We start from the raw sequence: 12,635 nt of genomic DNA on the forward strand, positions 1-12,635 counted from the left end.
AAAGTCCTATGGGTTTCTGTGGGAATTTAGACTGCCGTATTTGTCGCTTAATTAACACATTGATACTATGTCTTTGTATATCATATTCCTTATCTATCCTAATCTATCTATCTTCCTATATGTGCCAATAACATATGCAAAAAGAATTTCAAATGATACATGACCTTTTAAATCTTCTTATTTTCTTCATTTTCCATATTTTTAAGCAAATACGTCCTTTTACCTATTAGACACTTTTTCCAGTTCTATTTACTTGTACGATTTAGGTATAACTTAACAGTAGACTGTTTCTTTAGTGAATTTCATTTTGTTAAATAATCTGTAATGTTAAGATATTCCTAACCACTTTTATTCATATTTGAGATTCTGTTATTGGTAATTGTTTTTTTGTTTTGTTTGCAGAATGCTCTTTTTAGTTGCATTAACAGAAATGAGAGTAAGTATTCTCTTTATAGTTAAATATATTGATACTTTTGGCCATTTTAATTTTCTCTTCTGTATTCTCAATAGTTAGACCCCCAACACCTGCCAGGGATATATATGTGTAGGAGGCTGGGGAAAGCTCATAAGAGAAATAAATGAGACTATTTTTACATTAGTGAAGTGAAAAATACTCAAGTGTTTTCAGGATCGAGTTTTGTGTGTGTGTGTGTAGATAGATGTGAATGTGTACATCTGTTTATCTCTTCTCTTTTTTATTAGTAAGGACATTTGAACAGTTTCTTAGACAGTCATCTGTTTCTGCTATTTTACTCATTTTGTCTTGTAATTTAAAGTGAAAAATAAGCCACAGATGTGTCTATTCATAGAAAAAGGCTGGAGGGGAAGAAATGAAAAATGTTACATGTGTGGAATTCTCTCTCGAGTAAACATTTTCCTGGAGGTGTCTGTGTGTATTTATTAATGTGGCAATAAATATTCTTGCATGAACGAGCCATATGTATTTGATCTCTTGTTTTTTGAATTGGGGGTGTAACTTTTTGTAAACTTTCTGTTGAAATGTTCCCAATTAAAATTATATTGTTAAAAATAAGAGTGCAATAAAACCCGACTCAGTTTTCAGGTTCGAGTCTCTAATCTTTATTTAAAAGGAAAAATGGTTAGTTAAACAAACAGGCATGCATTTAGCACTTACGCAGTACAACAATTACACGTAATTTTTTTCATCTTTGAGTTTGTTAATGAAGGATCAGTCCACTGACTTAGCCAAGTATAGTTTCATATTTCTGGAACCTAATGGTATTCTTTTGAAGTTAATTGCAGCATTCTTGCAATTTAGCAAACCTATTCCTTTTATAATCTGTTATAATTCCAATTTGCATGAAACTGTCCCTTAGCGAAATTATAGTTCTATCACCACCTTATTGACTCTTTACATTATGTATTATTCAAATGAAAATCTGCACCGAAGTCCTTCTTTTACTAACAGGTAGTATTTTAATAAAATATTCAAAATCTGTGGAAAAAAACTCATTAATAAGCTCACTAAAGCTTGTTGTAAGCAAAGTATAATGGTAACATTATCTTGGGTTATGTCCTAGCTAATTTTTAGTTTCCTATAACACAGTATCAACAGTTTCTCTAAGCTTTTCACTCTAGCAAATTCTCTTTTCCAGACTCCTATACACCTCACCTAACCTGCTATACTCCCATATGCCCAAAACCTAACTTCCGCTTGTTTCTTTACCTATGCAGTCCTGTAGGTTACAGGGGTCAGCTGCTCTGTTGAGTCCTTAGTGTGTATATCTAGTCCAATTGTACTGTAAGACATGTATGGTTGCATTACAAATAAATAAAAACAAAGTACGTGAAACTAAAATCTGATTATGTCACTAACACTCTCTGGAGCCCAAGGCTAATTGCAAGAATTTTTCCACTCTTGGTTCTTAGCAGACTGAGGAGAGAGAGACAATTACTATATGATAGATAATTATTTTAGTAGCATTTCTTTCGAACAGTAGCATGAATATCAGTCGAAGTCTTTTAAGTTTACTTATCAATAGAGCATATATGTTTTTTTCCCCTAAGTATTTGTTTCTGTGCCCAAGAATACATAGATTTTTTTCATATGTTTCCAGTGGGATCAGTTTGTTGCAGTTATGCAGGACATCATACAAATTGCCGGGAATACTGTCAAGCAATTTTTCGTACAGACTCTTCTCCAGGTCCTTCCCAAATAAAAGCAGTAGAAAGTTACTGTGCCTCTATTAGCCCTCAGTTAATAAACTGTGTGAACAACTACACCCAGTCATATCCAATGAGAAATCCTACAGATAGTAAGTAAAAGATTTTTATGGCATTCAGAAATCAAAAAATAATTTTATTAATCTTGTTAGATTTTGGGGTGAGCGTTGTTGTTATAATCTGTTAATGCCATAAATCATTTTGTGCTTTTCTTCTGCTAATATTTAAAAATAAGGAGCATCTGCTTCCCGTTGCTGTTGATTTTATTTAAAAATGTTTATCAACATATCTTAATGTAAAGCACCATGGTAAAGAATGCATTTTGTTATTGTCATTAAATAGTTGCCAGTTGGTAAATTGCAATTTTTATTGTTTTGACTGTTTAGGTTTGTATTGCTGTGACAGAGCAGAAGATTATGCCTGCCAAACCGCTTGTAAAAGGATTCTGATGTCAATGAAAACAGAACTTGAAATTGTTGATGGACTTATAGAAGGGTGTAAAACAATGCCTCTGCCACAAGATCCACTCTGGCAGTGTTTTCTTGAGAGTTCAAGGTCTGTTCATCCAGGAATCACTGTGCATCCTCCTCCTTCAACAGGCCTTGATGGAGCTAAATTGCATTGCTGTTCTAAAGCAAACACTTCTACTTGTAGGTCAGTAGTCTTTTTGTTATCTCTCCCTTGTTATAAACAATAGTGAAAATGCTGCAACAGATAACACGTTATCTCATTCAAGTGGGGTTGGTTTGTAGATGTTTAGCATATTGGCTTCTTTCCATGATGTTAATCATCTTGTGTTCCAGTCTTAACTTTCATAAACATATCTTTCAGGCTAGAGCTAATCCTTTTATCTCAGGACAACATCAACCAAATTTAGGAGAAACATTCAGTGAATATGCTGTATCCATGGTGGATATTGAGGCAGGCTGAAGTGGAGCATTTAGTTGCTGGTAGGAATTAATGAGGGATGAATACATTAAAGTTTCAACGATATATATTTTTTTAGTTTGACGCACCACAAATATATAGTTGACGTTTGCCAACATGGCCTTTACCAGCAAAAGGTATGTCATGATTCTGAATTAGACAGCCTTGGGGCCTGTGTTGCCTGTGTGGCAGCTGCTCACCAGTCAAGTTGGGGCCGCACTGCCCAACTCGCAACTGGAGTTGGTGTGGGAGTGTGGTAGTGAGGGGCTGTGCTAGCCAGCCTCAGCCATTGGCTGCTTCTTGGGCTATCTGAGGTGCTACTGCCCTGCTGGTTGCACTGCCTGGCCCTAGCTGGCACCTGCTCCTGGGGAGGGCCTCAGAGGGTTGAGGCTTTGGGTCAAGAAAGCCACTTACCTGTGGCTGGTGGCTTGGAACATGAGGAGCCCTGGTCATTCTCTTACTGGTGCAGTCACCCCCCTCCTCTGGTCACACTGCAGTATGACTGTCCCCAGTGCTCATTGCCCTACTGTGGTCATTGCAAAATCTATCAGATGACTCCATTTCTGTTTAATGAGAAATAGTCAGATTCCAGGCACATCCCATTGTCCTGGAACAACCAAACACTGACCTTTATTAATATATGATAGGAAGCTGAATACATGATTCAGGAAATACTGCCTATGTAATATAGCATGGAAAGAAGGGCAGACACCAAAGGAATGGACAAGATCCATGCTAGTGACAATACACAAGAGAGGAAGTGCACTGGAGTGCAGGAACGACAGAATGATTGCCTGAATCATCAGCACCTTGCCTAGATGATTCATGATACAGATGGAGAGACTAAGATCGCAGATAGAAGAACATCTAGTAGATGAGCAAGGGGATTCAGGAAAGATACAGATACCATACAGCAGGTATTGGCACTAAGATTGATTGTGGAGAAAGCTCGATGAAAGAACAGGAACATCTACACTTGCTTTGGCAATTTTCAGAAGGCATTTGACAGTATAGATCAGAAAGTGACTTAGGCGTTGTTAGAGTCATACGGCATGGGTAGCAGACTGATACGGTTGTTGAAGGGTATCAGTGGCAATGTAGAGGCAGCAGTAAGAATGCACAGAGAATTGGGAAGTTGGTTCAGAATGAGTAGAGGTATGAGACGAGGAGATCCAATATCTCCGAGTATCTTCATCACACACCTAGAGAGAGCAATGGACAAGATGAAGTAAGAGGTAGAAGGGATATCTCTGCATGGGATAAGGATTAACAACTTGAGGTTAATGGATGATATAGTTATTGAGGAAGATGAGGGGACGCTAGTGAAGGTGGGGCAGGTGCTAAATGAGGAAGGGAAGTGGTACGGACTGATTATGAACATCAATTTAAAACAAAACCAATGGTATTTGGAGATAAGGAAATAGGAAGGAAGATCAGCGTAGATGGGATTGAGCTAGAGAACGTAGAGAAGTTCACGTATCTGGGGAGCAACATAACATATGATCTGGATTGTAAGAAGGAAATAGCTAGAATAGTGAAAGCAAGAGCGAGTTTGAGGGCAATGGGTAAGATCTGGAAAAGCAAAGCAATTAACTTAGAAACGAAGCTGAGCGTCTTCAAAAAGTGTGTATTCAGCAGAATGTTGTACAGATGTGAGACATGAGTGATAAGGAAAGATTCAAAGAGAAGAATGTTCGCGTTCGAGAGGAATGGTTATCAAAAGATCCCGAGAATAGGATGGATACAGAATGTCACCAACGAGGAATTCTGTAGGAAGATGCAGCCAAAAGAGAATCTACTGCAGAAGGTTATATAATGAAAGTTACAGATATTTAGCTATATTTGCAGAATGAACAACGAACAAAAAAAAATCAAGACTCTGGTATTCGTCATAATGGACTATTCGAATAGGAGAGGCAGACTCCACAGAGAATGGGTAAATGATATAGTAGATTGGTGCAGAGCTAGTCTACAGAAACGAAGCCACTCCAGACTGGACAGGGAAAGATGGAAGGAAATCGTTAGAGAGGTGTCAGACGCCAAAGGGTACTGAGCCCGTGGTTGATGATGATGAAGAAGCTGCATACCAAATTAGATGGTCCTAGCTCTTACCATTTAGGAGGATTTCTTGAACAAACTGATTCAGACCAATGGAAGGACAGACACGCACATTTCTAGAATATATAGCAGACTCCAATGGCATGAGCTTTCTTGTCTCATTGTCCATGCACCATTTAATGCTTGAGTAATTAATTTTTAATAAAATGGTTCACAAAATTGAATCAGTTAAACATAACTGTTACATAGTTTGTAACATGGGTTACTTAAATTACAGTACAAATTGTGCAATAATTTATAATAATCCAGTTTACCTCAAATTTGGAGACCTGATTCACCCAGTGAGATTATAGAAACAATATTATGTCACCTAGACATCTATGAATGCAGTGTGATTTGGGAATTTTACAATAATTAATAATTTGAAGTTAGCTTTTGGCAAATCCTCAAGTTAAAAAATCTGTTTTATAAACATAGTGCCCTTGGGAGACGCAATGCCATGTACCAGAAGAAGTAAGTCTTTTGGGGACCCAGCCAGGCATGGAAGGTGAAGAATACAAGGCCGGGGGGTCAGTCTGCCAGCCACCATTCCTTTGTGAGAGAAAGTTATGGGATGGGTATCTCCCATGCAAACCTTAAAACCTAAAAGATAAGATAAATGGAAAGATTCAGTCTGTAGAGTACGTCTAACAGCAGCTCATTCAACTTAATGTTACAGTCAACTCTGTTTTATCTGGTATTGGATCAGCTGGAACTCTCAAATAACTGGTACAAACCCTGAGCCATCTTGCTGCTTCCCTGCTTCAGAGAGCAGAAATGAGTGTGCAAGCAATGCCCCACCCTTTGGAGCTGGCCTGCTCAGTGCACACCCTGCGTCCCTCCATGCTGTGTATGTGTGCAGCTGGTGGGCTCCTCCTGCCTGGTGTCTGCTGCCCAGAGTGGCGCTCCCTGCAGCACAGCCATGCATGAACCCTGCCAGTGAGTCCACACGCCACGTGGCCATGTGTGAGGTGACAGGGCAGTAGTTGAGCAGGAGCTGGCACTAGGATGTGGAGTGCTGAACTTTGTTGTTGGGAGGCCACCAATCCCCCTTCCTGTGCCTCCCCTAGCTGCTCTCTGTTAACTGGCATATTTGAACATCTGGCAACCTCCCATTCCCGGGGTTGCTGGATACAAAAGAGTTTATTGTAATTTGAACATTTGTAGTGCGTAGTTCTTACTGAGCTGGCTTGAATAGTAATTTTGCCTGGTGCCATGTATTCAGCATAATACTCTTTCAGGCTCTTTGCAAACTTCAGTAGGTATCTCTGCATTGACTGATTGTACCCTCTTCCCATTTTGACGTTTTGTACACACACATCACAAATAAAAGGTTACTTCTATTTTTAAATGAAAGCACCTCATTGTGGGGAACACCTGAGTTGTTTGTCTGCAGTTCTGTAGTGGGCCCAATCCTGCAGACTCTCTTGATGTCAAAAATCAAAATCTTTCTGAGAATTTTGAAGATGTTGGTTGTAGTTTCTTTTTGTGTTTTACAAGTCTTCATAAAGATTTCTTTTAATTTGATTTGTTTTACAGGGAGTTGTGCACTAAACTTTATAGCTCTAGCTGGGGCAATACACAAAGTTGGCAAGAATTTGATCGTGTTTGTGAGTACAGCCCTCTTGAAGTTTCCATGTTGACCTGTTTAGCAGATGTACGAGAACCCTGTCAGCTGGGCTGTAGAAATCTTACTTATTGCACTAATTTTAATAACAGGTAAGTGAAATGCATTACGTAGCTCATAAAAGAATTCCTGAGATTTGAGTAATTTTTTTCAGATTTATATTTTGTGTTGTAGTTTTTCCTCAAAGATTGTTTTGTAATCAGATAGTGACTTACAATTTCATTAATAAATTAAATTTTAGTAAGATTCTCGAGAAACAGCATTTAATTTTGAAACACAGAGCACACTTCAGAAAGACATATTCAATGCTATCATGATGTGACTGATCAGAAAAGAAGTTCATGGTTATAGTAAATCTTTCTACCCATTTTTTATTTTATATTTTTATATGTTTATATTTTTGTATTTATGTTAATATTTATAGTAATATTTTATATATTTTTAGATAACCTATTTTATATTTTTCAGGCTGTTCATTGTGTAGACAAAGTGACATTGCTTGTTTCAATTGTTTTAGATATGTATTTAATTATAGCTATGTATCTAGTTCTGCATACAAGAATACAGTTGTTACAAATGTTCTAAAAATGTCTTGCTGTCCCTTGTATGAAATAAAATCTGAACCTCTTCATTAGTCACTTAATGTTTTTTTTAAATTTTGAAATACTACTGATACCAATTGTCAAATTATAAATAAACCTTCAGTCCTTAAAAAAGGGTTATCTTAAATACTACATACTTTACGTTGCAAAATGTAGCCAAAATATATAGTTTTTCATATTAGATTTTAAAAATTTCCTGAGAGATCATTAGGCTGTCTAATAATGATCTATATTCTATTTTTTAGAATTATTCTTTTAGTAATATAAAAATCAGAGTTGTACGTAAGCAGCTTTTTAAAAAAGCACTGAATTTTCCCAGCAGATTGTGATGGTGATGAATGTGCTCTGAAATAATACAGATGTATTTGTTTTTAATCTTCTTCCATATTTATTTATATATAATTTATGTAAAAATAAGATACAAGTTCAAAATCAATAAATCAACAATTTTTAATGTATGAAATTCAGTGAATTAGAGCCCTCCAATAGCGCCAAGATTTCACCCATTTTGTCTATATCATTATTTGTAATTCTTTGACAAAGTTGAAGTCCAGTGGCATCAGGATTTCACCCAACATGTAGAGCTGAAAACAGTTTCATCCTTTAAACACTTTATTTTTTCATTTTTATTGCTTTTAAAGTAGTTTCTTAAAATATTTTTAAAAATTATTTTTCCAGACTTTGTACACAGTTCTTTTGTATTTGTGATGATACATAGCAAATGGTTATAGCATTTATTATATTAAATAAATTTGTATTTCCCTGCTATATAAATATGCTATATTAACTTTTTCGTTTAAGACCAACAGAACTTTTTAGAAGTTGCAATGCTCAGTCAGACCTAGGAGCCATGAATGACATGAAGCTTTGGGAGAAAGGAAGTATTAAGATGCCATTTATAAATATTCCAGTTCTTGATATTAAAAAATGCCAACCAGAAATGTGGAAGGCAATTGCCTGCTCTTTGCAAATTAAACCTTGCCATAGTAAATCTAGAGGAAGTATTATTTGCAAGTAAGTACATTGATAAGTCTTTTTTCCACTTGAGTAGTTTCAGTTTACATATAAACTTAAAACCACAATCTACAATAGTACAGTAAGGTCTCAACGTTTGAGAGGGTTCCGTATTGAGAACCCTTGCAAATGTTGAATTTCGCGAATGCTGCTCCCACCTAGAGCCTGGTTGCTGGCACTCCCTGCGCGGGACCCAGAGAAGTAGCAGCTGCCAGTGCTCCCTGCCTGGAGCACTGGGGAAGCAGCCACTCACGAATACTTGAATTCGCGAATGTTGAGACCCTACTGTACTGGTTTGACTTGTGTTAGAAAAGGCAAACACTGATAGAATATAGTATTGAGTAGCTGATGTACTTCCAGTAAAGTCAATGGGAGCTGAAAATGCTAAGCCCTTACCTAATGGTAGTGTAGAACAGTGGGTGGTTCTCAACCTTTCCAGACTACTTTACGCCTATTAGTAGTGTGAATTGTTTTGCATACCCCAAAACAAAGATTACCAATGAACACTGACTTTGCATACTCCAAGTTTCACCTCACTTAAAAAGTACTTGCTTACAGAATCAGACTTTTCAGTAATCGTGTGCTGGGATGCTTTTGTATTTTATGTCTTTCCCATTTTTACCATGAAATTATCAAACCTATTGGAATATAAATATTGTACTTGCATTTCAGTGTATACAGTACAGAGTAGCATAAACAAATCATTGTATGAAGTTTTATTTTGTAATTAGTTTGCTAATGCTTTTTATTTAGACTATAAAACTAGAAAAATATCTAAATGAATTCTCATACATGCACGCGCTCTGAGAAGACCTCTGTGTATCCCTGGAGTTACACATACCCCTGGTTGAGAGCCACTGGCATAGGCAACATCTACACTTACTGGAGAAGATTGAATGCTTAGATTCAGTCTTCTGGGGCACGTTCTGGGGTCAGTGTTGACCCCTTAACTCCTTGCAAGCAACAAGTATTAAAGAATGTCGGCAGGAGGAGGGCTTCCCATCAACATTCTGCAATGAGGACAGGGACCAGTATCGATGGCTGCAAAGTCGATTTTAGATACTCAGTTGGCATACCTAACATTGCATAGCAGCTGTTGATATTCCTGGTAAATGTAGGTGTAGCCATAGGGAAGAATCTCCCCATGTTTCTGTGGCAAGACCTGCTGTCTGTTACAACTTTTATTTTTATTTGTCCTGGCATTGGCCATGAAAGTTGAGTAGTTGTTGGCATTAGTAGCTCATTCTCCATATATGATTTTTTTATACAAGGGAGCTCTGTCTACACTTGCACTCCTCTTTCAAAAGAGGCATGCAAATGAAGGAAATCTAAAATGCAAATGAGGCACTGATTTACATACCTAGTGCCTCATTTGCGTATTCTCCTTTCGAAAGAAAAAAAGCAATGTAGATGGGGCTCTTTTGAAAATAAAACTCATCTTAGAAGGAACACTTCTTCCTATTTTGTTTCAGGAAGACGGGTTCTTTTGAAGAAGGGGTTTATTTTCAAAAGAGCCCCATCTACTCTGTTTATTTCCTTTGAAAGGAGAATATACAAATGAGGCACTTGATATGTAAATCAGTGCCTTATTTGCATTTTGATTTCCTTCATTTGCATGCCTCTTTCGAAAGAGGAGTGCAAGTGTAGACAGAGCTATGACATTTAGTTTTGGTCGCATTTAGAGAAATAAAATTTCCCTTTGTCCCCATCCACGTTTTCTTACAAAAGTGGACTCTTTTTATATCAGCTAATTTTGTTTTCTTACCAGTTTTTCCTAAACCTCAGGGTGATAAGGGAGAGGAGACACTGCACACTAAACAAGTTAGAGGGGTGTTAACATTTTATTTGAAACTGGCTTAAATCTTTCAGGTATTTGTCTCAATTGCTTGTTGCATTTGCAGATGGAATGAAGGGCTGCCAACCACTTGACGTGGGGGAAGGGAGTTACTGACCTTCCTGTAACTGTTTTTTCTTCAAAATGTGTTGTAAATGTCTTTTCCATGACTTGCTCTCTCACCTCTCTATTGAATTTGTTCTGGTAGGAAGGAACTGGGGGGGTGGGGGGCACGTAGGATGCTGAGCCCTTTCTGACTATGTGAAAAATGTGAGGTGTCAACGATTGCTTGAGATGCCCTGGTGGGTATAGCTAGGAGTAAAAAGTTTCTGTCGGCTATGCTCTGGAGTGCAGAAACAGCTGAAGTGGAACAGGCATATGCAACACATCTTGAAGGACAGCAGTTACGGAACTGTTAATAACCTTTTATCTTTTGCTTAAGGCAGGCTTGTGTATTTACTGCCTCCAGACATTTCAAGTACATGTACGTGTAGCACGCAATGATAGTCGTGACCAGTGTGTGATCAGTTCTTATACGATACCTAACCAGACTCTGAGTATCCCGATAAGTGAAGTGTTCCCTTTGTCAGTTGGCATAAAGGGCCCTTGTTTTTGTCCAGTTACAAAACAAGCTGTGCGAATCCAGAGTAGAAAAAACCTGCAATTACAGCAATATGTTTCTATAATTCCTGTGTTCATATAATAAATATATACCTCTCTGTGTGTTTGTATGTGATGAATGGTATAAATGATTTGGGGAAAATGAACTTTTTAAGGTTTTTTTTGAAAAGTGTTTTGCTTCAATCAGTGTGTTCGTACTGTATAATTATTTATTTTCTCTGAAGATCAGATTGTGTGGAAATTCTCAAGAAGTGTGGAGACCAAAATAAATTTCCTGAGGGCCACACAGCTGAAAGCATTTGTGAACTTCTGTCTCCAACAGATGACTTTGAGAACTGTATCCCTTTGGATACATATCTTAGTAAGTACCACAATATCGGTGCAAGAGGGTTAAAATGTAAAATACTTTTGAATTCTGAAACTTAGTATGTCATGTTCAAAAATGCAATCACATGAAATTGTTGAACTGAAAATGTTTCATCTAGGCTGTGTCTGCACTAGCCCAAAACTTCGAAATGGCCATGTAAATGGCCATTTTGAAGTTTACTAATGAAGTGCTGAAATACATATTCAGTGCCTCATTAACATGCCAGCAGCCGCAGCACTTTGAAATTGCCATGGCTCGCCGTCACGCAGCTCGTCTAGACGGGGCTCCTTTTTGAAAGGACCCTGGCAACTTCGAAATCCCTTTATTCCTATCTGCTGTTAGGAATAAGGGGATTTTGAAGTTTCTGGGGTCCTCTTGAAAAGGAGCCCCATCTGGATGAGCCACGGCAATTTCAAAGTGCCACGGCTGCTGGCATGCTAATGAAGTGTTGAATATGTATTTCAGTGCTTCATTAATAAACTTCAAAATGGCCATTTCGAAGTTTTGGGCTGGTATAGACATAGCCCTAATATATTGGACCAGAACCCAGCATGGTTTCATTTCTGGTACGCTTCTGTGGCTTTGGTGGATTTACCCTGATTTATATTAGCAGAAAATCACTTAATATTAATATACTTCAAAATAATAAGGTCTTTTCTGATAAGGTTAAGAAGCCTGTGTATCAGAAAGAACCCCATCACACCCAAATGTGTTGAGAAACAAGATATCCCCAACTAGCTGGTTTCCCTAACAGCTAACACCTCTTCTGTGCTTTTTATCTGAGGGCTGTGGCCAGTGAGTGCCAGCTGTTTCATGTTATTTTCTCAGCAAAGTATATTTATTATGGTAGAAGCACACAGAGAAAAGATACACAAAACTATACATGGATTTATGTGCTTACTAAACATACCAGAAATTGCCCATGAGGCACTAGTAGGCCAAAGTCTTTCCAAACCTTCACTAAAAGTTGGGGACCTCTTTGGATCAAAGTTTTTTTTCCTGCCAAATCTTGCTTTGTCTCTTAGCTTCCTGAAAACAGATGTCAGACCCTCTCCCTGTCCCTCACATAGTCAGCTTCAAAACATGGTTATCTGAATTTGATTCCAGATTCTGTAGTACCCTCCTCCCCCCGCTCCCACCCCACACCAGAAGGACATCACCCGTATTGATACAAAGGGCTGAGAGCAGTGCTCCCTGTAAACTGAGCGCTTGGGTGGCTGTCCAGGGTGATTCAAGTACAACCCAGCTGATTACAAAGCACCCGCGGTAGGCAGCTTGTGTTTCTGTAATGGTGCACATCTGCGTATGCCTTGGTGCACAGAATGAAATTTATTTTGTCCATGGGTGGAAGAAAATAAGAGG

General features: G+C 38.0%; 1 protein-coding gene across 3 annotated transcripts in view; it reads left to right on the forward strand.

The window, feature by feature from the left end:
• The window catches only part of RECK (reversion inducing cysteine rich protein with kazal motifs), a 166,797-nt gene that overhangs the window by 90,486 nt on the left and 63,676 nt on the right, over positions 1-12,635 (forward strand). For all 3 annotated transcript variants that reach the window (XM_074987944.1, XM_074987945.1, XM_074987946.1), the window contains 6 exons: positions 403-436; positions 2,079-2,276; positions 2,571-2,838; positions 6,748-6,927; positions 8,239-8,451; positions 11,131-11,267. In XM_074987944.1, coding sequence (XP_074844045.1) covers positions 403-436; positions 2,079-2,276; positions 2,571-2,838; positions 6,748-6,927; positions 8,239-8,451; positions 11,131-11,267 — 1,030 coding nt within the window. The remainder of the gene's footprint in view (positions 1-402; positions 437-2,078; positions 2,277-2,570; positions 2,839-6,747; positions 6,928-8,238; positions 8,452-11,130; positions 11,268-12,635) is intronic.

The sequence above is a fragment of the Carettochelys insculpta genome, chromosome 2, assembly GCF_033958435.1.
Source record: "Carettochelys insculpta isolate YL-2023 chromosome 2, ASM3395843v1, whole genome shotgun sequence".
NCBI classification, from domain to species: Eukaryota; Metazoa; Chordata; order Testudines; family Carettochelyidae; genus Carettochelys; species Carettochelys insculpta.